We start from the raw sequence: 25,730 nt of genomic DNA on the forward strand, positions 1-25,730 counted from the left end.
CGCCCAGCTGGTGGGGCTGGGGCAACGATGGGAGGAGGGTGGGCCGTGGTGGACAGAAGTCACTGCGGGGTGACTGAGGGTGGCGGGTGATGGCGAGGAGGGCCACTGAGCGGTGCTGGAGGAAACTGGGTGACACGGGAGATGGCAGGTGGGTGGCACTGTGGGCACGCGTGTGCCACCGCGGGGGGACAGGTAAGTGGCACCTGAGGGGGGACGCCGCTGGGTGGGTGGTGGACACTGGGGCAGGGTGATCCTGGCATCATCTCGTCCCCTCACCTCACCGGCGGGTCGGGGCGTGCCGGCCGATGCCGGCCCCGCCCCGAATGTCGCAGCCCCGCGGTGCCGCGGAGGCGGCGCCGGGCGCGGCGCAGAGCGGAGCGGAGGATGCTGCGGGCGGGGGCCGCCGCCAGCCCCGGTCCCCGTCCCGGTCCCGGTCCCGGGCGGGAGGACTCCCCGCCGCCCCCCGCCCGCTGAGCCCCGGCCCGGCCATGGGGGCCCTGACCAGCCGGCAGAACGCAGGGGTGGAGGAAGTGGATATCCCCGCGAATTCCGTCTACAGATACCCCCCGAAATCCGGTGAGCTCCTGGGTGTCTCGCGTCCCGGTGCCGCCGATGGGGAGGGAAAGAGGGGAGCGAGTCGGGCAGGCACCGGCCACGACCTTGCTCCGGGCGGGGTGACCCTGCGCACCCCAAAGCGAACGCTGACGCACGGGGGGGGGCACCCTAAAAATCTGGGTCTGGTGCGGGGCACCCTGCGTGAGTTCGGCGCGGGAGGGATGGGGGTCACCCCTCTCCGGGCAGTACAGCCCGCTTCCCAAACTTGGCTGAGTTGACGCGACTTTAATGACATTATTGCCATAATTATTTCTGTAGCCGTGGTCTGCGGCACCAGGCTCCGGAGGCGCTTTTTATAGCCTGTTACTCCAGTGCTGGCTGCTCGGGAAAATCCTGGGTTTAAATTCCCGGGAGGATGAGGGAGGCTGGGGTGGGAGGGATTGGAGGGGATCCCTCCTTCCCAGGGCTCTGCCCCATCGTAGCACCCCAGCCCCTGCCGTGGGGAGCCTTCGCCTTCCCGGCTCCTCTCCCTGCCTCGAGTCTTGCTGGTGATTCATCTCCCGCTCCCGAATCCGGCCCTGTCTCAAACCTTGTGCGTGACCTTGGAAAATCCATCCCTCCCCTCTGTGCCTCACTTTCCCTTGCAAGGGCCCGGCTGAGCAGGTGTCCGAGGGGGGCACGCTGGGGAGGGAGAGAGGGAGAGAGGGGTGATGGGGTCCAGGCCTTGGGTGGGCAGCGCTTTAGAGCCGCAAAAATACCAGCAGCGGTGGGTGATGCCCCGGAGCACCGTGCGTGCATGTGAGGAGATCACAGGATCCTTAGAGCACTAAATATTATTAATAGGTAACTATTTTGGTAGTTAATAGGATAAGGTAAATGCTGGGATCGTTAGCACTGTGACAAATTATTCATTAATTACAACTAAAGGCCTCCTTAGCAAGAATTACAGCCAACACAAACCCTGTGCTTGTCCTGAAAAGCTGTGCTTGCTTTTTTTTTTTTTTTTTTTTTTTTTAAATTTGATCTAAAATAGGTTGCACAGCTGGCTGGAGATGGCTGATCCTTGACAGCCTGGCCTCCCGCAGGGCTCCCCCAGCTCCCCTTTTTATGTAGTTTCAAGGCCCCTGTCACTTTGATGCCAGCTGAGGCTGGACCAACCCATCCATGGGATTGCTCTTTGTAGGGACGGTGTCTCCATGCATCACAAGTTTTTCCCTTGGGACCCTGTCTTATTTAGGGGCTCTGAAGATATCTGGGTACAAAGGGGTGGAGGGTGCAAGTGCACCCAGCTGAGCACTTCCAAACTCATCTCAGCTGCAGAGGTCACCAGGCTGCTGCTTAACTCCGGCTTCCAGGGGGAGCCTGGGGCTCCTGGCTGTGCTCAGCTGGCCTGGTCCCACCCACTGCTGGGGTCTGGGCAGAGCTGGGGGGGATGGTCCTGGTGCTGCCCAGGGTCCTCGGGGGAAGGGCAGGAGGTGCCCAGGTGACACAGCCATCTGCACTGGGACAAGGGCAGGCTGGTGGCCCTGGGAGATTATGGCTGGTTTGCCTTTAATCCGAGTGGGATTTGCCTTCAGCGCTGCCGGCAGCCGAGGGAGGACGTGCTGGGCAGCAGAGCCGAGTGCGCTGTGGCAGCAGCACTTCCCTCACCTCGAAAGCCACCTGGAAACAGCCACTGGTTTGGAAATGTGGTCCTGGAGGGGAATCTCATGGCACCTTGGGGCATTTCCCTCTCTCTGTGATGTGGCTTTGGCTGTTGGGCTGTGGGCTCTCTCGGGATGGCCAGTGCAGCCCATGGGAATAGGGCAGCTGTGTCCTGTCCCAGTTTAACATCTCCCCATCCTGGGGGTCCCATCCTCTTCAGACAGGATGTCAATGGGATTAGTTAAACCATAGTTTTTGAAACAAAGGCTGAGATTTACTTCTGTGGCTGCCACTGGGAGGAAGAGCCAGCGGGGGCTGTAGATGGAGCCCACTGCCTGGCTACTGGGATGGCTTTTGGGGCAAGTCTCCAGCTTTCAGGCCCTGTCCCCAGCTGAGGGGGCAGCTGAGCTCCCCTGGGGCACACGGGACTGTGATCAGGGCCCTGGCTGGGGGCAGGAGCACAGGGATTAATGCAGCAGTGGCACCCCCAGTCGTGGGGGCACAAGCCCAGGTGGTGGCAGAGCCATGGCAGGCGAGGGCTGACACAGCAGTGCTGTGATCAGGGTTTGGCCTCAGCTCTGGCTGCTGCTGGCTCTGGCTGCCCACTTTAGAGCACAGAATCAAATAAAGGGCTGCCCAGGGGCAGAAGCACCCAGAGCCTTTAACCAGCCCATCCCAGCACCCTGTGCTGGCACCCACAGCCGCAGGGTGTCCCTGTGCCAGCGCCATGCCATGGCCACACACCTGGGCTGACTGCAGGCTGTGCAAACCCAGTGCTTCCCTCACCAGGAGTGTGTGGATGAGCTGGGAATGAGCTTTTCTGTTTTAGCAGCTTTGGAGAGTGAGGCTGTAACGCTGGAGAGCCAGAGGCTGCAGTACCAGAGCCCCACAGGGCAGCAATGGCTTGGGGCACATGCAGGACATGTGTCACTGCATGCCAGAGCCACGGGCACAGCACACACGAGGGTCCTCGCCCTTCTCTGTCAGCTGGACAAGGTGTCATCGCTGGCACTCATGGGGAAAAGGAGCTGACAGCTGCTGCCAGATGTGTCCTGTGTGCTGGTGCCAGAAGATGTGCAGGACACAAAGACTTTTTTTTTTTGCTGGGAACCTCAGGCAAGTGGGGTTTATTCCTCCTTTCCAGCAGCCGCTTTGTGCAGCCCTTCCTGAGATGTGGCTGTCCTTGACAGGCTCTCCTTCGCCAGAAGTCGGCGTTGGATTTACAGTCAGCCCATAATCAGGTGGCTGTGGCTGGGAAAGTGCTTCCCTGCCCCCCAGCCATGTCCAGGGAGTCACTGACACGCTCCTGCCCATGCCCTGGGCTTTCCTGTGCTGGTGCTTCCCTGGAAAAGCCTGGCACGCCTCAAGCCTCTTGAAGGAGGACCTTTCCTGGGAGGAAGCACAGAGCTGGTTCTGCCCACTGCCAAGAGGGAGTTGAAGCCTCTGGGGGATGTGCTGGGAGCCTGCAGCACCCAGGGATGCTCCCAACCCCTGGCAGAGAGACTGGGTGATGGCAGCATGGTCCTCACCTGCTCTGCCCATCCTGTGGGAGCCCCCAGCACGCATTAAACTGCAGCTGGGCCAATCACAGAGAGCCTGTGCTCCATTTCCCAGCTTTTCCTCACTGCTGGGCTGGCTTTTTTCCATGTTTAAATGTAATTTTTTTGCCATCTCCTGCTCTTGCTCCAAGTCGGTGTCAGGAAGAGCTCTGGATGGCCCCGTTCTCCCCTGGCTGTGCTGTTGCAGGCAGCTCCGAAGGCACTTTGCTCTTGAGGCTTTTTTTTCCACCTGGCCGAGTCCTTCCAGGCGAGCTGCCTATAAATTATGTACATGGAAAATGGGACCTGAAAGCAGCAGGCATCAATAATTGATGGTCGACGTGTGCTAGCGGGCTCACTGCATCCAGGCATCCCTGCACCACGGGGCCTGGGGCAGAGCTGTGTGACCTCCCTGCTCCCTCCTGGCCCCGAGTTAGATCCCCCCTACTCCTCCCCTTGGGCTTTGGGCTCCCTTTTGGGTTTCAGTGCAGTATTAAAGCCTGATCCAGCCGGGACAGTCCCTGCCTCTGTTGGAAGCTGATTGCAGTACCCACAAGCAGAGCTGCAGCCCAGGCTTAAGCTCCTTTATCTTGGTCCCCAAATGTTTGCTTTTGGGGTGTCCCTCGGGGGGTGCAGATGGATCTGTGCTGATGGGTTTGGGGTTGTTATAAGCTAGACCCTGTCCCTGTGGCTGTCAGGATGCAGGACACTGTGTCCATATCTGACTGATTCCTGGTGCTTCTGCTCACCCCTTGCTGCTGCCCCATCCCTGTCCACCTTTTTCTTTTTTCCCACCTCAAATCCCTCCTGCCTGGCCAGTTCCTGTGCCACAACAAGCTTTCTCCACACAGCCCAGATCTCACAGACAAGGAGCAGGCACCAGTTGTCTCCTGGCCAGGCTGGGAGGAAACTCTCCTTTAGTGAGGAAGGACCTGACCTGGGGGCTGCTCCCAGCTTGGGGCTGGGACATTCCGGTGTTTTGGCCCTGTGAGGGAAGAAAGAGCCCTGGTCATTGCCCAGCGTTCATCAGGGCAATGTGGAGCATTCTGCAGGGCAGGTGCTGACCTCCTGGAGGGTCTACAGGACCCCAAAATCCTGCCTCACACAGGTGAGCCCTTCCTAGATAAGGCTGCAGGCTGAGAACTGACAGAACTCAGGTCGGTTGTGGTGGCTTCCTGGTGGCAGCTGCAGCTGGTCTGGGCAGTGTCTGGCTGTGGACACGCTGCCTTGGGTGGCACACGATGTTCTGGGCAGGAGCAGCCCTGGGCTGCATGCCGGCTCCATGCTGCCCTTCCCGGCAGCATCCCCGGGGATGTGGGAGCCAGCCTGGCTCCTCCGGGGCTCGCCGGTTCTCTGGCAGGTCAGGCCGTGCCCCTGCCTCTCCTGCCTCCTTCGGGGCATGAGCTGGTGTTTATGGCCAGGATTAGCTCTGCTCTGCTGCCCCAGGGGCCGTCTCCTCTTCCTCCTCACGGACCGGGATCCCTCCACTCCTGCCAGTGCGGGAATGGTTGAAGGTCAGGGTGACCTTGGGTGGCTCAGGCCATGCTGGGGCTCACAGGAGTTTCCCAGATAGAGAAAGGGGAGCAGGCACTGTTAAATCCCAGGGATGGAGCAGCCCCGAGGGCCAGCGCTGCCCTGGGGCTGGACCCCTGCACCAGCCTCTCCCCGCCCAGGCTCGGACCGTGGTGCTGGAGCGGGTGGGATGCTGGAAGAGGGGAGGGCAGGCAGGGAGCGTGGCCCTTGGCAGCCTCTGCCTGCCTGGGGGCTCTCAGCGCGTCAGCTCAACCAGAAAGGCTCCCAGCAAGGTGACCCTGGGGACAAAGTCACCTCCGAGCCATCGATCCGGTGGCTTGGTGCCGCTCCATCGCCCGGCTGGAGCCCCCTCCTCCCCCTCCGCTCAGGCGCTCGCTGTGTTTTCGTTTCAGGGAGTTACTTTGCCAACCACTTCATCATGGGCGGGGAGAAGTTCGACTCCGCGCAGCCCGAGGGGTACCTCTTCGGCGAGAACAGCGACCTCAACTTCCTGGGGAACCGGCCCGTGGTGGTGGGTACCGGCGGGGACACGGGGCTGGGGGGCCCGGGGCACCGGCACGCCCTTTCCCAAACCGGTGGAGGCTCTGTGTGCCATGGGGTGTGCGGGACAAGGCTGCTGGCTGTCCCCCTCCAGGAGCAGAGCCGGCCAAGCCCGCCTGGAGCGGGCTGAGTGGATTCTCTGATGGCTCATCCAAGGGCTGGGATCCTGCTGCAGCGTCTTCTATCAGGGACTAATGGTGGAGGGGAATTGCGCTGATTTAATCCAACTTCTCTCTCATTCCCTCTCTAAGAGTTGCATTTTCTCTTGCCTTCCCCATCTCATCCAGGAGCCATATCCCAGACAGGAGGGCACATGGTGGGGGGCATAACACAGAAGCCCTGGTGTGGTTCAGGGTAGTAGAGCAGCTTGGACAGGAACAGATGAAATTACTCCCCAAGCTCTAGCAAGGAAGGGGAAGAAATAAAATAAAAGTAAAAAGGCCAGGAGTAGGTTGGGGCTGGGGACAGCATGGATGGGTTTTGCAGTGCTGGGTGCTGCCAGTTCCAGCTGGTCTCAGGGCACAAGGGAACCCGGCTGGAGGGGTCCCTACACTCCAGGCCCCTGGGGATGGTTTTTGTGCTTGCTGCCTTTGGAAAGGGAGGAAATGAGAGCAAGGGTTCGGGCTGGGAGTTATGTCCCCCCCTCATCTGGGTGCCTCTCAGCAATGGGACAACTCACTAGCACTGGCTGGAGGAGTCTGGGGGGTTAAGTATTCAAAAGATTCAGGGTGAGGACTTAAAAGTCACCAAAGTTTTTCTCTTAAGTCAAGATAAACTTGCCTGGTGCTCTGGCCAAGCTGTCAAGCATTGCCTGCTGCCAGTAAAATTCCTGTTTCCTCCTTGGAATTGCCTTTGGTAGTGTTTTGGCAGCATCGTGTGGTCCTTCAGCAGGGAAGTGTCCAGCCCTGGGCTGTGGCAGAGCCAAGGCCAGGAGCACCCACAAAGCCCACGAACACTGGGTGGCCAAAGGCAGAGCCTTTCTCTCCCTCCTCTGTGCTTCCCCAGAAAATGAGACGTCAGCACTCAGGGTCTCTTCCAGCAGCGAGTGTTGAGAAATCCTCTTGATTACAGTAAAAGCCTCTAAACTGCCCAGTGAGCAGTTCCCATGTCAGCAGAGCAGCAGGGAAGGCAAAGGAACAGCTTGGAAACAGCAGAGAGAATTAATACAGCATCACGAGCTAAATTGTCCTGCTCCAGTTTAATTACTGATGGCTCTGGGCTGCAGAGCTGTGACAAAGATCCCATCTCCCCGGGGAGCAGGGGCACTTCTGGGGCTGGACTTTTGGGTCAGGCCAGTTTTGGGGGCTCAGGGAGGAGTTGGGGAGGATCTGTGTTGGTTCTGGTCCAGGCAACACTTGGGCCTCTCTGGTGCTGCCTCCAAGTCCTGTCCTGATGCTTCTTGGCTGCGACACTTTTGCTTTCTGACCTTCTGTGAGAGCCTGGCTGGGCTGGAAACATTAAAGATGGCCACTGCTTTTTGGTGGGGGATTAATTTTGGGGATCAAGGACCAGGTGATCTTTGAAGAATTGTGTCCCAAGTCCCCTTTGAGCAGAGCACTTGGAGCTATGAACAGCGCTGCTGCCACAGGGGTGTGCAGGGCAGCCGGGGGCTGTGCAGGTTCTCCCCTCCATGGATACATGATAATCTGGATTTTCCAGCTGGGAACAGGTTCCCAAGGGGCTGGGAAGGGCGTTGCAGGTTTAAGTAGCTGCCACCATGCAGGGGCTGAGGAACAGAGAAGCCAGGAACTGAGGGGAAGCCAGGAACTGTTGAAATGTGCCACTGGGTTTCCGTGCCCACGCAAGGCTGCTGGAGTTTGTTTGTAGAAAAACCCCAAGACAGACTTTTGAGGGTGGTTTTTATTTCACTTCAGCAAAAGCTGGTCTGCACCAAATGTTGCTATAGGCACGTGGATGACATTCTTCACCGCAACCGTTACCCATTTTTTTCTGTTGTGTTTCACCTTGATTAAAAGTGAGGAGATGCAAAACGTCCTCTGAATAGCCCCCTTTCTGATATGCAAAGTCTGGCTTGTAAAATTTAATTAAAAAAAAAAATCCAACCACCCCCAAAAAATGCTTTTCACACGTGGGAGTGAAAGAGCCTGAAGTGGTTTCTGCAGTACAAAATTTGCCTGTGGCACTTCCCCATCCTGCCCAGCCCCACGGCCCCTGTGGGTGGCACTGGGGGACCTGGCTGCCCCTTCCCTCCTCTGTCACCCACCCCTGGCTGCTGCAGCAGGAGGGGGGTGCAGCCATGGGTGCTTTCCCTGCCAGAGCTGGTTTGGGTATGGTTTGACTGGGTGAGGTGCAAACAAGCAATTTTGGATGACTGCATTAGTTTGAGTAACAGGGGATGTATCACGACGTGGCACAACCTGTCATGACATGGCCCAGCTTCAGCCTGGAGCGTGTTCTCACTCTCTCCTCTCCAGCTGCAACGGGTGACTCTGCAGGTGCTCGGTTCTGCAGGTGCACATTTAGTGACTCATAAAAAAGTTCGTTAACAGCAGTTTAATGACTCTGCTGCCCTTTTCCCCTCCTGAAGAGGATGAGAGCAGTGGGACACAGTTCCACAGTGCTGGCAATTCATGTCAAAGCCTCTGATGCCATCAGCCATGCTGTGCCCAGCCTAGGCTTTAATCTGCCTTTAGTGGCACCTGTGGGATCAGAGCTGTGGGGTGGCTGGACGTGGGGATGATGGAGCAGGGATGGGACAGAGCTGTGCCTGCACTGAGGGGTTCTGCCTGTCCCTTCCTGTCCCTCTAAGCCCAGCACAGGTGCCCCAGTCCCATCCCTGCTCTGCAGGGCTTTGGGGACAGGAAAGGTGATGATGGCTTTGAGGACAGCTTAGGTGATGATGGCTGTCCCATCTGAGGGCACCAAGGACATGGGAAATGGGAAATGGGCAGCTGAGCTGGCTCCCTGCAGGGCATCCGCAAGTGCCACCTGCAATTCACTCTTGTCCTCTTGGTATTGGGGTGCAGTGGGTGCCTTGATGAGGGGCACTATTCCCTCTCCAGAGGCAGCAGTTGAGGCTCTTTGACCATCTGCCATCCCTGATGGCACCTGACACCCTCCTGGCTCTGGCTGTCCCGTGGCACATGGGGGCAGCTTGCCAAGGAGCTGGGCCTTGATCAGGGCTGATCCCTCCTGGAGCTAAACCCACCTGGGAGATGGAGATGGAGAGGGGGGAGGTGGGTCCTGCATCCCTTCCCCACTGCCCTCAGTCTCCTCTGGGTGACTGCAGTGCCAAGGAGAGGGTGTCCCCAGGGTGCCACCATGTCCCCTCTCCCCAGGGAGCCCTGTAGCCTCTGTCAAGTGGACAGAAAGGACTGGGAAGGACAATGTCACCTTGGATGACAGGGATGCTGCTGCCTGCCTGCTCTTGCCGAGACACCTTGCTGGCTCTCTGCTCTGGGCACGGGGCTGGCAGGGATTCCACCACCCAAATCTCATCCACCACAGGGAGGAAACTGGGACACTTGTGCCTGTTTTTTCTTGGCTGGTAGGCAGGGAGGGAGCTTCAGCCTCTCTCTCCCCAGCCTCATCCAGCAGCATAAAACTCCATCAGCAGCCACCTGTCCTGTGCCCCCCATCCCCCTCACCCTCCAGCCAAAGGAACGAGGAACAGCTCCTCTGTGTGTCCCCTCCCCAGTGAAACTGTCCCTGCTGTCCTGGGCTTGCTGTTTGTGGAGGGATGTCCCTGTCATCGTGCTGCCTGGTACCCAAGTGCCAGCAGGAGCTGCAGGTGCTCAGCACCCATCCAGATGCCCAGGCCACCCCAATTCCCTCTGTAAGGTGTTGGGTTTGGGTCACTGGGGTCCACAGCCACCACAGTGCCCCCGTGTGCGTCTGCCTTCACCGGTGTCTCTCTTGTCCTAGTTCCCTTATGCTGCTCCACCTCCTCAGGAACCTGTGAAGACCCTCAGGAGCTTAATCAACATCCGCAAGGACACCCTGCGCCTGGTCAAGTGAGTCCTGGCACCCGTGGCCAGGGAGGGTCCTGCTGGGTGCTCCCAGGGGTGGTGGGCACGGGGCTCTCATTCCGGCACGGATGGAGGGATGAGCTGCTGCCCTTCCCCTCCTGGTTCCCGCGTGCAGCACAGGCAGTGCCGCAGGATTAAAGGAGCTTAGCGCTGCCTTTGAAGTGCTTTGCTTCTTCTTCCTCCCCCACCTTCCAAAGGCTTTGCTGGAGGGAGGCTGGGGATTGCGCCAGGGCCGGGGGATGTGGGATTACGGCTGAAATCTGTCTGCGGCACTTCCAGCCTGCAGCCGTGACCTTGGGCATGCCAGGCGCTCTTGTTGTGCCTCAGTGTCCCCTGATGGAGGGCAGCAGCCCCTTTTGGTGCCGAGGGGATTAGTCCTGGAGCACCCCAAAGCCTGTCTCCTGGACCCTCTGTGCTCCCCAGGTGCTCGGAGGAGGTGAAGACCCCGGGGGAAGAAGTGAGCAAAGCCAAGGTGCACTACAACGTGGAGTTCACCTTCGACACGGACACCCGTGTGGCCATAACCATCTACTACCAGGCAACTGAGGAATTCCAGAATGGGGTGGCGAGGTGAGGGGCCCCAGACAGGCCTGTGTCACCCCCCAGCTTGGCTTATGTCCCCCCAAGTCTGGTGTGTGTCCCTGCCTGATGGACATGGAGCCTCCCCCCTGAGGATCTTTCCTCTTCAGGACAGGAAAGAGCTGAGGGTGGTGCTGAGATTGGAGGGGGGCTCCTTGTTTCCCCCAGGTGCCACCACCAGGTCCTTGCCAACCTCTGCCACCTCCTTCCCTGTCACATCCTGCTCCCTCTTTTTACCTTCAGGTCAGAATTGAGACCAGGGGAAATAATTTTTCCCCCCAGCCCCCTCCAGGTTGGCTGTGGAGTTGTCCCTGTCCCCTGCTATGCTGTGCTGGCTGCCCTGTGTGTACTTTACCCTGTGGATTATTTTAGCCTTTTTTAGAACTTCTCACCTCAGCCCCAAGAGGCATCTGGGAGGGGAGGAGTGACACCCCCCTCCTCCCATTTTCCTGGCATCTCCGTGATCTGGGGAGAGCGGGAGGGGTGTGGGGACACCCGTGGTGCCCTGACCCTGTCCTCTCTCCATGGGACAGCTACACCCCCAGGGACAACAGCCTGCAGTCCGAGACGGTGCACTACAAGCGGGGGGTGTGCCAGCAGTTCTGTGTCCCCTCCCACACCATCGACCCGTCCGAGTGGAGCGAGGAGGAGGTGGGTCCCCCCAGCCCCCACATCATCCCTGCAGATGGAGGTGGGATGAAGCCTCAGTGCTGCTCCATCTCACCAAGCCTCCCCTGTCTCTCTCCAGCTGGGCTTTGACCTGGACCGCGAGGTTTATCCCATGGTGGTGCAGGCAGTGGTGGATGAAGGAGAGGGTGAGGAGGGGGTTCCTTGCTGCGATGGCCTTTCCCAGTTTGCTGGCATTGTGATGCCAGCTGGGCAGAGCCTCCTGCTTTTCCTCACTGCTGCCATGGCTCTGCCTGTCCCCCTGCCCATCCCCTGAGCTCTGCGTGTTCCTTTGTGTCTTGCAGAGCACAGTGGGCACTGCCATGTGCTGCTGGCCACCTTTGAGAAGGTAAGTGCCAAGCTGGGGTCATCCCCCTCCTCCTACCTCCATCACCCACCAGGTACAGGAGCCTGGGCAATCCCTGGGAATCAGGATGGTGCTGCTGGGTTGGGGATGTTTCAGGCTGCTTCTCAAATCCTGGGACTATTCCCTCATTTTAGGCACCCACTTCTAAGGCATTTGGGCTCAAGTCCATCTTCCTTCCTCCAACAAGCTTTGCAGTGTGTGTGACCTCCCACAGCTACCTGGTGCTGGACTGCCAGGAAAAGCCAGAATTCCTACAAAATGGGCTTGCTGGGAGTGGGGAGGGAGCAGTGACAGCCACAAGGTGGGTGGGTGCTCTGGCACAACAGCCCAGAGGTGCCCACCCATGTGCTCTTTCCTCCCTCCAGCACAGTGATGGCACCTTCTGCGTGAAGCCCCTCAAGCAGAAGCAAGTGGTGAGTGTTGAGATGTCCCTGCACAGCCTGCAGGGACTGAGGGGTTTTGGGGAGCCCCCAAAGCCCCAAGCCTCTCCCAGCCTTGCCCCTGCTCCCAGGGAGTGCAATTTTAAGGTTATCGATGCAAAGAGAACCCCTGGATTTTGGAGTGAGGAGGACTGGCCCAAGCAGGGGGCGGGGAGCCGCAGTGGCTCTGGGCAAGGTGTCTCTGCTCCTCACCCCTTCCCCGTGGGATTGCAGGTGGATGGTGTGAGCTACCTCCTGCAGGAGATCTACGGCATCGAGAACAAGTACAACACACAGGACTCCAAGGTGTGTGCCTGCGTTCCCCTGCCTGCATCCCTCATTCCTTCTTCCCTTCCCCTAGCCCAGGTCTGGCCACTGAAACATGCTCAGGGCAAGAGTTTGCAGCACAGCACAGGGCTGGTGATGCCTGGGGACATTTTGCATTGGCATCGAAGCTGCTGGAGGCAGAAAATTGAAGGATTGAGCTTTTTCCTCCCATTCTTTGTGGTCCCTTGGGGGAAGGGTGATGGCTTAGATGGGAAGCATGGGGCTCAAAGCAAGGAATGTGCCTTATGCTCTGCTCTAATATGTAAAAATTGGGGTGAAAGTTTGGGTTTCTGTTTCCTTTGGCCTCACTCCCAGTCTCCTGGAGGAGAGGGATGAGGTCCCAAGGGGTCATCTGAAGAGCAGGCAGCCCATGGACACAGGCAGAACTCTCTCTGAGTGCTCAGCCAGTATTTTAGAGCACCCATCCTGGTGCCAAGTGGGCTGGGGACCCCGAGGCCGAGCAGTTCCCTCTGTCCCCTGGGCAGGTGGCCGAGGACGAGGTGAGCGATAACAGCGCCGAGTGCGTGGTTTGCCTGTCGGACGTCCGGGACACCCTGATCCTGCCCTGCCGCCACCTCTGCCTCTGCAACACCTGCGCCGACACCCTGCGCTACCAGGCCAACAACTGCCCCATCTGCAGGCTGCGTGAGCCCCGGGGGGAGCCTGGGTGGGCTGGCTGGCATCTCTGGGAACGGGCTGAGGTCCCTGGGAACGGGCTGGCATCTCTGGGAACGGGCTGGCATCTCTGGGAATGGGCTGGCATCTTTAGGAATGGGCTGGCATCTCTGGGAATGGGCTGGCATTTCCCACCCTCGAGCTCTGCAGTCCCTCTAGCCCCACTGGGGATGCCCCTCTTGGGAAACGGGGTGTCATTTTTCACAGAATTCACAGAATTCCCGGGTTGGAAGAGACCTTCAAGATCATCGAGTCCAGCCCAGCCCCAACACCTCTACTAAACCCTGGCACCCAGTGCCACATCCAGTCTGTGTTAAACACACCCAGGGATGGTGACTCCACCACCTCCCCGGGCAGCCATTCCAGAACTTTATCACCTTTCTGTGAAAAACTTTTTCCTAATATCCAACCTATATTTCCCTTGGTGCAGCTTGAGACTGTGTCCTCTGGTTCTGTCAGTGCTGCCTGGAGAAAGAGCCCAACCCCACCTGGCCACAGCCACTTTTCAGGAGCTGTAGAGAGTGATGAGATCACCCTGAGTCTCCTTTTCTCCAGGCTGAACACCCCCAGCTCCCTCAGCTGTTCCTCACAGGGCTTGTGCTCCAAGCCCCTCACCAACCTTGTTGCCTTCCCATGCACATGCTCAAGCATCTCAATGTCCTTCCCAAACTGAGAGGCCAGAACTGGACACAGCACTCGAGGTGCTGCTCAACCAGTGCTCTAGGAATGAGCTGGCATCTCCCACCCTCAAGCTCTGCAGTCCCTCTAGCCCCACTGGGGATGCCCCTCTTGGGAAACGGGGTGTCATTTTTTGACAGGTCTCCTTTCATTGCCTGGTTTTCACCCCTCCCTTTTTTCCCTGCTGCCACAGCTTTCCGAGCCTTGCTTCAAATCCGAGCCATGAGGAAAAAGCTGGGCCCGCTCTCGCCCACCAGCTTCAACCCCATCATCGCCTCGCAGACCTCCGACTCCGAGGAGCACTCGGTCAGTGCCTGGCTGAAGGTGGGACCCTGGCCTCTTCCACCAGGGGACCATGGCCTCCTTCCATGGGGAGGTTTGGGGATCTGTGTGTTTCTGAAGAACAGGGATTTATTGCAAATTCATCTTGCAAAAATGCAGGGTTGATATTACAAAAAAAAAAAAAAAAAAAAAAAAAAAAAGTTTTTGGCTGGGTGTCCATTCTCTAGGTTTGAGCTTCTTCCTGGGCCATCTTGATCCCACTGGGAGTGAGGGGATCAGCAGAATGGCCCAGGGAGGATCCTCACCCCATGTCCCCCTCTCCCCAGTCCTCGGAGAACATCCCCCCGGGTTATGAGGTGGTGTCGCTGCTGGAGGCCCTCAATGGGCCGCTGACGCCGTCGCCGGCTGCGCTGCCCCTGCGAGCGCTGGGGGACCCCCCGGGCGTGGGGACCCTGCCCTCCTACGGCAGCGATGGCCCCCTGCCCCCCCTGAGGGCCCTGTCACCCCTTGAGCGCCTGCCCGACTGCGGCCCCCCGGGGCTCAAGCTGAAGAAGAGCATCTCCAAGTGAGTACTGGGGTGGATACAGCAGTCTGGGGGTGCTCAGGGGGTCTGGGGGCTGTGGGCAGGGGTGAAACCCTCTGCTCTGCCCCTTTGGCCAGGTCCATCTCACAGAACTCCTCCATCCTGCCCGAAGAGGAAGATGAGAAGTCGTGCACTGAGTCCGAGCTGAGGGTCTCCAGGAGGAGATCCCCAGCCCGGCATGAGGAGGTGAGCACTGTCCAAAACATGGTAAGGAGTTGAGGCACTGGGGGGGCAGCAGGTTTGGGGGAGGCTTGGGACCAGAGAGAACTGGCTGGAGTTGCCCCTTCTGGCTCTTCCTCCATCCATGAGAATGCCTGGAGGAGATGGGCCACCCATGCTGAATATCCCCTATCCCATCCTTCCTGTGGGCTCCTCTTCCAGGAATGTGGTGCAACGCCAGAGAGTGAAAATTTCACCCTGTCATCATCAGGAGCCATCGACCAGTCCTCGTGCACTGGGACACCCCTGTCCTCTACCATCTCGTCCCCAGAAGGTACAGCATGGAGGGGCTCATAGGCACTGGCAGGGCAGGAGAGTGGCATCGTGATCTCAGGACTGCCACACTGTGGCATGGCCCCTTCTTACCCTGCCATGGACATTGGATGGAGCCCCAGGGTGTCACCTCTCCTTTGTCACCTGTACACCTGGAGGTGGGAGTCATGGGGGCACTGATCATGCCTGTTTTGTCACCCCGTAGACCCAGAAACGGGGAGCTGTAAGCCCTGGGGACCTGCTGCTGGCAGCTTTGCACCCATCACATCTCCATGGCATGCAGCCAGTTCTTCCTCTCCACCCCACTCCTCCCCATTAGCCCCTTTTCCATCAGTGGGTGCTGCGCCATGACTCCCACCAGTGGGTGGGGGGGGTCCAGCAGCCCCCTCAGCCCCTGCTCTCCCCCAGAGCCCGTCAGCAGCAGCCTGGCTCAGTCCGTCATGTCCATGGCCTCCTCCCAGAGCCAGCACTCCCAGCTCAGCACCGACACCGTGTCCTCCATGTCTGGCTCCTACATTGCCCCTGGCACAGAGGAGGAAGAGGAGGAGGAGGAGGAAGAGGAGGGGGACGTGCTCCCCTCGCCCGCGGCTGCAAGCGCCACAGCCTCTGATGGAGAGGTGGGGACTGGGGGTTGTTGGTGGAGCCCAGGTTGGAGAGCTTCCCCATGGGATCTAACTCCTCCTCCAAAACCACTGGCACCAGACTTTTCTTTTTGCTTTCCTTCCCTCTTTCCCACCTTCCTCCTACAGTCAACACCTGTGGAGTCCCCGGATGTGAATTTTGTCAGCATTTCTGCCGAGGAGCGCGATGCCGAGGTAACCGTAACCATCCCACGAGGAACTGGGAGCTGTGGTGTCACCCAGCACCGTGGGGGGATCCCAGCTGTGCCCATAGCTGGGAGCTGTGGTGTCAGCCAGCACCGTGGGGGGATCCCAGCTGTGCCCATGAAGGGGGAAGCTGGGCAGCTGGCACCACATTCCCCCAGAGCTGGGCTGGGGAACGCGCTGCCCACGCATCCATGTCCCTGAGGGCTGCCCTGGGGATGGATGGGGCCGTGGGGCTGTGCCCCACCGACAGTCCTGATCCATGGAATCCCCGGGACCAGGGATGTTCCCCCAAAGGGACCTGGGAACAGCCCCTGGCACAGCCCTGGGCTAACACTCGCTGCCTCTCGCCTGTGCCACAGGGCAACGATGTGCTGGAGGACGAGGACGCCTCTCCCACACAGGAAGACGGTAAAAGGCCCTGGGTCGTTGTTGTCCCCTCGCTTTCAGCTCACTGTCACCGCGAGTGGGAGGTGCTGTGCTGTCCCCAGCTCCCCCGCTGCCATCAGGGAGAGCCCTGGGGGACCCCGTGGGCACTGGAGTCAGAGGAACATCTGTCACCGTGGGCACACCCACGGGGGGCTGAACACCAGTGGGTGGGGGAGCCAGCCAGCCACAGGGACCCAGAGAGCTCAGTGTGGGACATGGAGCAGGCCATGGTTGGTGTGCAGGAGCCAATGGTTTTTCTAAGGAGCCAAATGGGAAAGAGGCTTCTTTCTCTCTGTACTTTTTCCCTTGCCAAGGTCTTTTCTCAAGTCTCTGAAACTCTCCCCTGTACAAATGAGTGTCTGGGATGATTCCCATAGGAAGGGGCTGCAGAGCTGTTCCCTCTGGGATGCTTTCCTCACTTTCTTTGGCCTGTCCTCAATGTGCTTTTGCAAGTCAACACACTCACACCGAGGGCTCCTCTTGCCTTCTCACTTGAGCTCAGACAGCCAAGGAAAGAGGTGATCACCACCATGCCATTGGCCACCATCTGCCCTGGATTGCTTTTGGGCAACAGGGAGGCCCACAGTGTGCCCCCTCCCACATTTCCAAGTCTCTTTTTAGCAAAAATACAACAAAACTATTTCCCCATCCAACCCGGATGCTCAGCCAAGCTGGAAAGCAGGAACACCCATGGAACACCCATCCCCAAATCATGGCCTCTGGCCTGCAGAGAGGCTCATGCTGATGGGGAGACTCAAGTGTAACACATAGGAGCAACGAGGGGTTGTGGTGGACATCCATGGGCATCCCAACAACGCTGGGAGCAGGATGGCCTTTCTCCTTAGGACACAGTCCTGCACCTGTTCTCAGCAGGGCTGCTGGCACATTTGGGAACATCCCTCCTGAGGTTCAGTCACCTGCATCTGATGGATGCAGGTAAGAACCTGGGGGCTGATCTCTTGTAGAAGCGATGCTAAGAAGCAGAGTTACCTCCCTCATCCCTAAAAGCCTCCATGCCCCCTGCAAAAGCTTGGCTACGGCTTCTTTTGCCCCACGCATCCAGCTACTGCCTCTTCCTGGCATCCACGCAGCTCTCACTGCACCGCTGGTGCCAGAGAGGCTCCTGCAGGAGGTGATGGGTGCCACCACAGCCTGGCTGTGCCAGAGGGAAGGTTTGGCTGAACCCTGGGCAGGTTCATGCTCATGTCCGTGGCCACATCGTCGCTGTTCCGCTGCCCTCCGATGTGGCCAGTGCGAGGAAAGGAGCAGCTGGGGCCGTGCCCAGGCGTTATTGTCCACTCTTCACCCACTCCCACCCTGATGCATCGTTTCTGTGTCATTTTTTGTTTTGAAAGAGGCTGGGGAGGGGAGAGGAAAAGCCCCAGAAATCCCACCCCCCAGTGCTAAAAGGCGACGTCGAGCCCCAGCCCGGCCGTGGCGTTAACTGCCTTAACTCCCTTCCAGGCCCGAGGACTGGCGCTTTCCTCGGTCTGAGGTGTGACAATAACAATGACATGGGCATCGCACACGTGAAAGCGCTGGACAATAAACTGTGCTCTGAGGCCTGCTTACCTGGTGAGTGGCCATCTGCTGAACATGAACTTGGGGTGGGGGGGACAGTTCCACTCTTCCCTGCATCCCCCCAGCCCTTTGCATCCATCCCTCCTCTCCTGTCACCATCATTCCCATCCTGGCCACTACCATCCCTGCCCGGCTGTCCTCACTGCACCCCTCCACCCATTCCTCTGTGGAGCTGAGCACCAGCCATGTCACAATCCATAGGTCAGGGTGGCCTGTCCAGACTGGGATGTCCCCAGGCAGCTGCAGACTTTCTTTGCTGGGATTCTCCGTGCCTTGGCCAGGGGGTTGCTGGTACCCCAGGAGGCACCAGTCCTCCTTAGGAAGGTGGTTGTGTGGCACAGCTGTAGCCTGGTACAGGCTTGTGGTGGGCACAGCAGTATTTTGGGTTGGGATGTGATCCACAGGCAGTCCAGCTGTAGCAGGAGCTGCCTGCCTTGTCCTCCCTCCAGGCCAGGGAGACGAGGTGTGTCCGCCAGGTCATCTTTCTACAGAGCCCCAACATTCATCTGTCTTTCCCATTTCTTCATGATTTCTCCCCTACCCTCCTTCCATTTTTGTTTCCCCCCAGCCTCTCTCCATCCCTCTTTTTCTTCCTTCCCCCCAGGCTCCTCCGTCTGCGTGAAAGTTCATGTTCGCTCTGTGCCAACACGGTTTTCTCCACCCACGCTTGTGCCCCTTCCCTGCCCAGAGTTGCCCAAAGGTGACAAATGTATTGAACACCCCTGGCCCCTCTGTGGAAGGGGGCAGTGGGCTGGGGACCCTGCCCAGCCCTGCAGGCTCTGCTTCCCCAGCCTGTGTGTGGGGAAACGAGACAAAAAGCCAAAACGACACACTCCATGGGGTCTCAGTCAATACATTTGTGGACAAGCTGAGAGCAACTCTGCCTGTGCCTTGCCCCTTCAGCTGACTTTGTGGCAGGTCCCAGACTTGCAGCAGGTGCTGGAGAGCGAAGAGGGTGGGTGAAACCCACTGGAGAGAGGGGAAATCCTTTCTTCTCCCCTGCTCCTTTGGGAAAGCCTCCTCTCCTGCTGCCTTGCCTGTTCCTGGTGGTTTCTGTGCTGGAGAAACATGGCTGAGGCTCTTGGGGAGGAACAGGCGCCTGCTACAAAAGCTCTGTGTCCTCTCCATCACCCTCTGTCAGCAGCTGGCTGAATCCTGCTGGCCTGGGGGGGGCTGGGGAGGGAGCTGGGGGTGTCCCAGCAGCACCTCTGCTTTGCTGGGGGGCCTGGCAAAGCATCCCTTGGCTGTGGCAGCAGCCAAAGCCAGCCTTGACTGCATCCCTCTTGGTTGTGCTGGGGGGAGGATGAGGAAGGGGGAGCTTTGCAGCCCAGATGGCTCCAGCACAGGGTCAAATTCTTGCTCTGCTGTGAGGCATGCACTGGCCTTGTCCCCTGCCTGGGCTGGGGTGCAGGAGCTGGTCCCTGGGCTGAGCCCAGTCAAGGATCCCCTCTCCGTCCTTTGGCCACCACACCTGTCCCTGTGTCCGGCAGCTGCAGCCCTCAGCACGAGCTGTGCTGCATGAGAGGGGTGATCCAGCCTCAGCATTTGTGGGGAAAAGCAGAGGCCTGGGGAGGTGCAGAGTGGGGGCTTTGAGGCTGTCCATGGTCCCCTGGGAATGGCAGACATGACGTTCTCCACCCCTTTTCACTTGCTGTAGGATATGAGGCATTTTTTCCACATAATATTGGACAATGATCATTGTTTTCTGACTTTCCTTTTTGAGTTGTACCAGTTTGTGTAGATCAGGATGTCCCAGCAGTTTTTAACCAGTTTTTAACAATCCATTCCAGAAGGGGTTGTAGACAAAGTGTCATATAACACATGTAATATGCATTTTGGTGCACAGTTTTTGGTAGGGAGTAGCTGAAGTCACATGCTGCTCTATAGGTGAAGTTACAAATACGTGGATTCAAGCTGTTAACAAAGCTGTATCTTTGTGTCACCCACTGTTAAATTGTCACAAGGGGTTCTTAGACACACGCACCCTTATCCTATGGACACTGGGATGGATTCAGGGTCATTATCAGGAGACACTGAGAAATGATAGACACAGCTCTGTGTCCAAACACACAGCTTAGGCTACCAAAATATTACTTTCACATATAAACCCCTATCATTCTCTCACCACACAACAATCTACATCAGTGGTTTGCCGTGCATGTGTATGATTGTTCTTAAAAGCCCGTGCTCAGTGCTCCAATGGATCTAATCCTGTTCCTACCACAACGATTTGGTGTTTGGTATATACAGAGGCACTCTGTATTGCTAAGACAAATGCTGTGACCTTACTGGTGATGGAGACATAAGAAAATTTGATTGAAGACCACCAGAATTTAAATGCCCTTTCAAATTTCAGTGAATAAAAGTCCCTTTTCCCATTCAGTGATTATCCCAGAACTGGGGGAGTGTAACCACAACTGAGCTGGAATACAGCTGAGTGCTGAAGACACTGCTTTGAGCAATTTCCAGACCATCAGCCAGTTGGTCATTAGCATTTGGATATTTTTGATATTTGAAGCTGATCACTGTGTGTTTCTAACAGCAGATAAGGAAGACCTAAAGGGTTGATCTGTAGTGTTCAAATTATCAATGGTTGCACCCAACTGATCAGAGTTTCAAGACTGATATTGTTCAATACTCCTATTGCAGTTCCCAGTATGTGAGTTAGATGTGTGAGGTAACAGCCTCTGGTTTAGCCAGGAAAACCACCCAGTAGAGGAGGTACCTGTAAAAGATGAACGTTTTGGTCTCATGGCAGAAACATTGGTCTGCATCTCTTTAAGGACTAGGATTAAACAATATTTGTTGTTGTTCAACCAATTTGACCTTGAAATGTTCAGAGTTGATTTTACAGGTTTTGGAGACGTTTTTGGAGCAGTTGTGGAGAGTATGCTGGGCACCCTTAAGCCCTCTAGAGTACAGTCAGCTTCTATATCATAAGGAGTTAAGATCAGTATTGTGTCTTTAAATTTACAGTCCTTTAGGCTCGTGGTGAGACAGACTGGGGGTGTTCCATGTTTTGTGGTTTTGTTTTGGCTGTATCGTTCATAAAACCTCTCAGGGCTTGTACCCAGTTCATGACAGCCCCATTCAGTGATTGTAGGGAAGGCAGCTGCATCCTGGCCTGTGAAATCTGTGGTGTTCAAGGGTCTATATCTCCAAGTCCGTCAAGTCTCTTGGGCAGTCTCCAAGCTGGTAGCATTTGATAATGATGTTTTTGAACTCTCTGTAGTGGATGGAGGTGAGAACTTGGTTCCTCAAAGCTTCTTTTGAAATCTCTGCAGATTTCAATCTGGTGGGAAAGAGCTTTGTGAGGAGGCAAAAGTCCCCATCCCGGGGATTTTAGGACACGAGGTTTAACTAAAACCTACAGATTCATGTCCTTATGTGGATCCTGCAGACCACGGGTTGCAGGGGCTGTCCCCAGGTTTCAGAGCATCCTCTGGACACAGCCTCTGCTGGGGGCAGGGTGGAAAAACAGCTTTGGAAAGAGAAACTGGGGAAAGACATCTGCCAGGAAGGCTCTCACCGAGGTGGGGGGGCTGGGGAGCTGCTGTAGAGAACCTGAAATCCCCTGAGGACTCCTCCTGGTTTAAAGCCACAGATGCTCGGTGCTGTGAGCAGTGGGCTGGGCGAGCTGGTTGGGTTTCACCAGGATGGGATTTGGATTTGCCCAGGGCAGGTCTGCCAGCTGCTGACAGCAGGGGAGACCCCTCCAGCAGCACAAGGGGCGGGAGATGGGTGGGCACAGGGCTGATACCCTGCTCCAGGGCCAGACCGTGTCCTGCTGCCCCAGCCCTGCTCCTCAGCAGCCTCTCAAGGGTGCACTGAGCACAGCTGGGTCTCTGCACTGGAGCACTGCAGTGACTGAGGCAATATCAAGCTCTTAATGGGATTTCCGTGTGTATGTACTTGTGGTCCTGTTTAATTATCCATTCCCTCCGGGATCTGCAGACTTAACATGCCTCGCTCTCCAGCCTGAGCTCGCCGTGAAAAGCCACTCGAAATGGCAGCTGTCGCCTCTCATAAATCAGCAGGCCGCACGATTTTGTTGCTCCCCCTCTGAGAAAGCCTCAGCCCTTGGCCTTGGCATGCTCTCACACAGTCCTTCCAGCTCAGAACTGCCCTGGGCACAGGGTTTAACCTCGCTGGAGGGTGCAGCCAAGCTGCCTTAGGGGTGCACCCCTTCCTAAGGGCACCACGCAGCCTCTGATGGGTTTGGCGTGGGACACAAGCCACGGGCTGAGCTCTGCCACCCCCCTGCCCCAGCTGAAGGGTGCTGCCTGAACTGGGAACCTGCAGCTGGAGAGGAGGCATGCAGGCACCCAGCTGCCCCCGTGCCACAAGCATGCCCACCCCTCAGTTCCCCCTGGCATGAAACCCCGGGAGGCTCCACGCATGGGGACCCCTCACCCCGTGCCCAGCAGCAGCTTCCCCCCTCTCCCAGACCCGTTCACAGGCGATGAGACCCCCAGGCCCCTCGGTCACCCGGTGTGCTCGCTCGTGTGCATGTCCCCGTGTCCCCGCGCCGCCGCCGCTCCCGCCTTCACCATGTGCCTTCTGGTCTCTCCTGCCTCGCAGCCGCCGTGCCGGACTCCTGCCCCATTAACATTGAGGAATAGGTGAGACCATGAGACCCCCAGAGCTGCACCTGCCTCGTGCCCTGTCCCCCGGGGGGTTGGCACTGGGTTGTCACCCATTGCTGGTGGCCCCCTCACTGCCCAGGCCAAGGGGACGTGCCTTGGTGCCTGGCCTGCAGCCCCACAGGACACCTGCATGTGGCCTCTCGCTGGGCACAGGGGCCATGGGTGGCCCCCTTCATCTGGGTTATTTAAACCCAGCAATGGTCACGCTGTGCTTCCCGTTTAGCCCTCAGCATTCCTGAGAAATTGGGGGTTTAAGGGGCTCCCCCAGCTTGGAGAGGTAAGTGCAGGCACCCCCCAGCCTTCACTGCAACCAAAACCCAAGGGGGGGCTGGGGAGGTGGGCGTTACTTGGGACAATAGATGGCATCCCCCATGGGAAAATGAGCCCAGTGCACCAGTGGGCTTTAGGAACCCCTAACCCCCGTTTTCTCCCCCCAGGCCTAGAGGCAGCCAACAACAACGTGGGGCTGCAGCAGACCTGGCCCCGCTGCCCCCCTGGCCCCTGGGACCCGGAGCATGCAGCGGCCGCCCTGCCCATGTGAGGGCTCAGCCTCGGTGGGGGCACAGACACCCCTGCCCACCCAGAGGGACCCTGGTGTCTGGGCACCCTGGGCATCGTCACTGCCACCCCTTGGCTGTACCAGGACTGATTTTCAAAAGAAAAGATGGTAACATCGACTTTTCCGTGGGGGCTGAAAGCCATGTTACTTTGGAGCTCCCTACTAGCACCTTCCCATTCTCCAGCCCCAGCGGGGACAGGCTGGGGTCCCCTCCTGCCCCCCCGGTCATCTTACACCCCCAGGCTCCTCTCCTCCAAAGTGTGGAGCAGATGGGACAGGGTCACCTCACCAAGGGGGCTCTGGGATGTGGGTGGGTGGGGAGGATGGGAGGATGCTGTTCAGGTGTGTGGGTCGTAGGATGAGTGTTGGGATTGTCATCCTTGGTGCATGACCTGCTGACTTTCATGGGGGGCCGCCCCCACCCCAGGTTTGCTGGACCGTGCCCCTGCCCTGCGCTGTCCCCAGGCCACGGGATGTCCCCATTAATGCGCTGGCAGTAATGGTGCCCCCATAGCTCCCTCTCCCTCTGCTCTCCTCCTGAGCAGCACCTGGGCTCCTGGGCCTGGCCCCGAGGTTGCTGTTCCCGAGGGCACGAGCAGGGTGGCAGGGGTGGGCAGGAGGCCTGGTACCACCCCCAGCCCGGTCACCAGCCCGTGGGGTGTTGACAATTCCTCCTCTCTGTCTTCCGCCCTGCTGTGAGCTCAGGGCTCTGGGCTGTGCCCTCTCTCTGGAACAAGTGCCAAAAGTGTCACCCCCATGCCACCCGTCCTGCCCTCCCCCTAACACGTTGTGGCAAGGGGTGGGTGAGGGTGTGGGAGCTGCCCCCATCTCCATCCCCATCCCTCTGGCCAGCACTGGGCTGACAGCATAAGTGGATTTTTCTCCAAGGGCAGACACACAGGGATAGTAAAGCAGGAGGGATAAAGCCACAGACCTTGGGGGCCTGGTGGGGCCACTGGTAGAGCCAGGCTCCACTCCAGAGAGCATCAAGGACAGTCAGAAATCACTTGGAGCAACATCAGACCCTGCATCCCAAGCTAGCGGGCTCTGGGGCTGTTTGGGGCAGCCCAGGTGGGAAGCTGAGCCTCCCTTTTCCCCACCTGGTTTTGTCACATGGCTGTGGCAGCAAAGGCCGCCTCCTCTTTGCAGGACACAGCTGTGTTTCAGAGCCACCTTAGCACAGGGATGTCTGTGCGCTGAAAGCCGTGTCCCTGGAAGGGTGGCTGTGGGAAGCAGGCTCCCAGTGCCATCCCCACGGCAGAGCATGGGCTCTGCTGATCATGGCTGTGGCTCCTAAAGAAGGTTGAAGCCCTTTTTGGGGACTGGGGGGTGTTTTCTCTGCCTGGCTCACAGCCAAGGCCATGGTAGCTGCTTGCTCTGTGGCCCCAGTGTGGGTCCTGCCAGAGGTGGTTTTGGAGCCAGCCATCCCACTGCTCTCTCCTCTGGGCTGGCTGTGTCTCCTCTCAACAGCTCAACAGCTCCCACATTCCTCCCTGGGAACCCAGGGCTGGGTGCTTGGTGTGAGGGGGTGACATCTCCAAAAGGCCATCCTGTGGCGTGCGAGGTGGGAGCTGCAAACAGCAGGGAGGGCTGAAGTGGTGGGGACAAGCCTTGTACCCCGTTTGGGGACGTGCTGGGTGTCCCAGCCCTAAGGAGCCACAGCACCACACAGGGAGAGCTTTGGAGGTTCATCGTTGTGCTGAGCTGAGAAAACCACGGCAGCCATCTCTTCCCTAAGTCTCCAGCGTGGGCAGGGGAGAGAAAATCGGGCTGATGCTCCAGGGGCACCTCCTCTACCAAAGCCCAACCTTCCTCGTGGTTTCAAAGGGGACAAGGACAGCTGGCCTGGCATCCTGGCACAGGCTGCAACGGTGCTTGTGGCTGCCAGCAGAACAAGGAGGGACCGTGAGGGATTTCTGGCTCCTCTGGGCGGTGAAAAGGCTGAAGGAGCAGCCAGACAAACTCACGGGGTGGCTGCGGGTGGGGGCTGCCCCTCGCTCAGAGCAACCGCGGCTGCGATGGAGAGGAGCCGGGAGGATGCTGTGGCCGAGCAGTGCTGCTGCCTGGCTGTGAGCAAAGAATCCATCCTCTGGGTGGCACAGGAGAGACGGGATTTGGGCATGAGTGACATCAGTGCCGTCCTCGGCCACCCAGAAGGGATAAGGGGCAGGCAGGAGCTGCCAGCGCAGCGTGGGGTGGAAGGTGACAGCCCCGTGTCTCATGGGGCAGCCCCTTGTTCCAGTGCCCCACGTGTCAGGGATTTAAGGAAGGAAACCAGATTGCTGCTTACGATTTTGCTTTGAGCATGTTTTGGATTTTAAGAGTATGTTTAATAAAGGGTATCTTACGTCGACGAAGTGTCCAGAGAAATTTCGTGGTGGCAGGGTGAGGGCAGTCAGGGTTTGGGGGACTTGGTGTGTAAAAACCCTTTTCGGCGTGGTGTGTAAAAACCCACTCACCTGTCACCCAGGTACCTTCTCCAAAACAGCCCAGCTGATCCAGATGTCCTAAAACACTTCCCAACCTGCATTTCCAACTATCCTAAATCCTGCCAGGATGGAGAAAGGGCAAATGCAAACTAAACCTCTGCAGGAAGAGTCTGGCCTGGGGTAGAGGCATCTTGCTGTTGTGTGGTGTGGGTGGCCCCTGTCACTGCTGGGATGGATGAGGACACCCAGAGGGAACTTTTCCTGGGGGAGAAGAGGAGCAACAAAGAGCTGGGAGCTCATGCAAGAGAAACCCCTCCAGTGGTGGGGAAGAAAATGTGTGCTCAGAGCTGAAGTCTTGAAGGTGAGGAGGGCTGTAAAGGGGGTTATACGTTGGG

General features: G+C 58.1%; 1 protein-coding gene across 5 annotated transcripts; it reads left to right on the forward strand.

The window, feature by feature from the left end:
- The first annotated feature begins 350 nt into the window (after positions 1 to 350).
- RNF157 (ring finger protein 157) lies at positions 351 to 25,259 on the forward strand. Of its 5 annotated transcripts, XM_053960463.1 has the most exons (21): positions 351 to 576; positions 5,663 to 5,781; positions 9,696 to 9,784; positions 10,223 to 10,369; positions 10,912 to 11,029; positions 11,127 to 11,193; positions 11,350 to 11,393; positions 11,777 to 11,824; positions 12,065 to 12,136; positions 12,643 to 12,802; positions 13,704 to 13,816; positions 14,119 to 14,357; positions 14,453 to 14,561; positions 14,757 to 14,868; positions 15,276 to 15,484; positions 15,617 to 15,682; positions 16,054 to 16,102; positions 17,585 to 17,695; positions 18,306 to 18,401; positions 22,283 to 22,323; positions 22,785 to 22,872. In XM_053960463.1, exons 1-20 carry the CDS (start codon positions 489 to 491, stop codon positions 22,321 to 22,323), a joined length of 2,097 nt encoding a protein of 698 aa, XP_053816438.1. In that variant the 5' UTR covers positions 351 to 488; the 3' UTR covers positions 22,785 to 22,872. The 5 variants fall into 5 exon arrangements, with proteins under 5 accessions (XP_053816438.1, XP_053816439.1, XP_053816437.1 ...); XM_053960464.1 differs by lacking the exon at positions 18,306 to 18,401 and having other exon boundaries at positions 352 to 576; XM_053960462.1 differs by lacking the exons at positions 22,283 to 22,323; positions 22,785 to 22,872 and having other exon boundaries at positions 357 to 576; positions 9,723 to 9,784; positions 18,306 to 18,792.
- The last annotated feature ends 471 nt before the right edge of the window (positions 25,260 to 25,730 follow it).

The sequence above is a fragment of the Vidua chalybeata genome, chromosome 19 (assembly GCF_026979565.1).
Source record: "Vidua chalybeata isolate OUT-0048 chromosome 19, bVidCha1 merged haplotype, whole genome shotgun sequence".
Taxonomy (NCBI): domain Eukaryota; kingdom Metazoa; phylum Chordata; class Aves; order Passeriformes; family Viduidae; genus Vidua; species Vidua chalybeata.

Excerpts from the sequence above, each read along its gene's own strand:
- RNF157 (XM_053960462.1), top strand. The coding sequence starts at position 489 with ATGGGGGCCCTGACCAGCCGGCAGAACGCAGGGGTGGAGGAAGTGGAT. Across the intron at positions 5,782-9,722 it reads TGGGGAACCGGCCCGTGGTG|GAACCTGTGAAGACCCTCAG; the intron begins GTGGGTACCGGC and ends CCACCTCCTCAG. Across the intron at positions 9,785-10,222 it reads GACACCCTGCGCCTGGTCAA|GTGCTCGGAGGAGGTGAAGA; the intron begins GTGAGTCCTGGC and ends TGTGCTCCCCAG.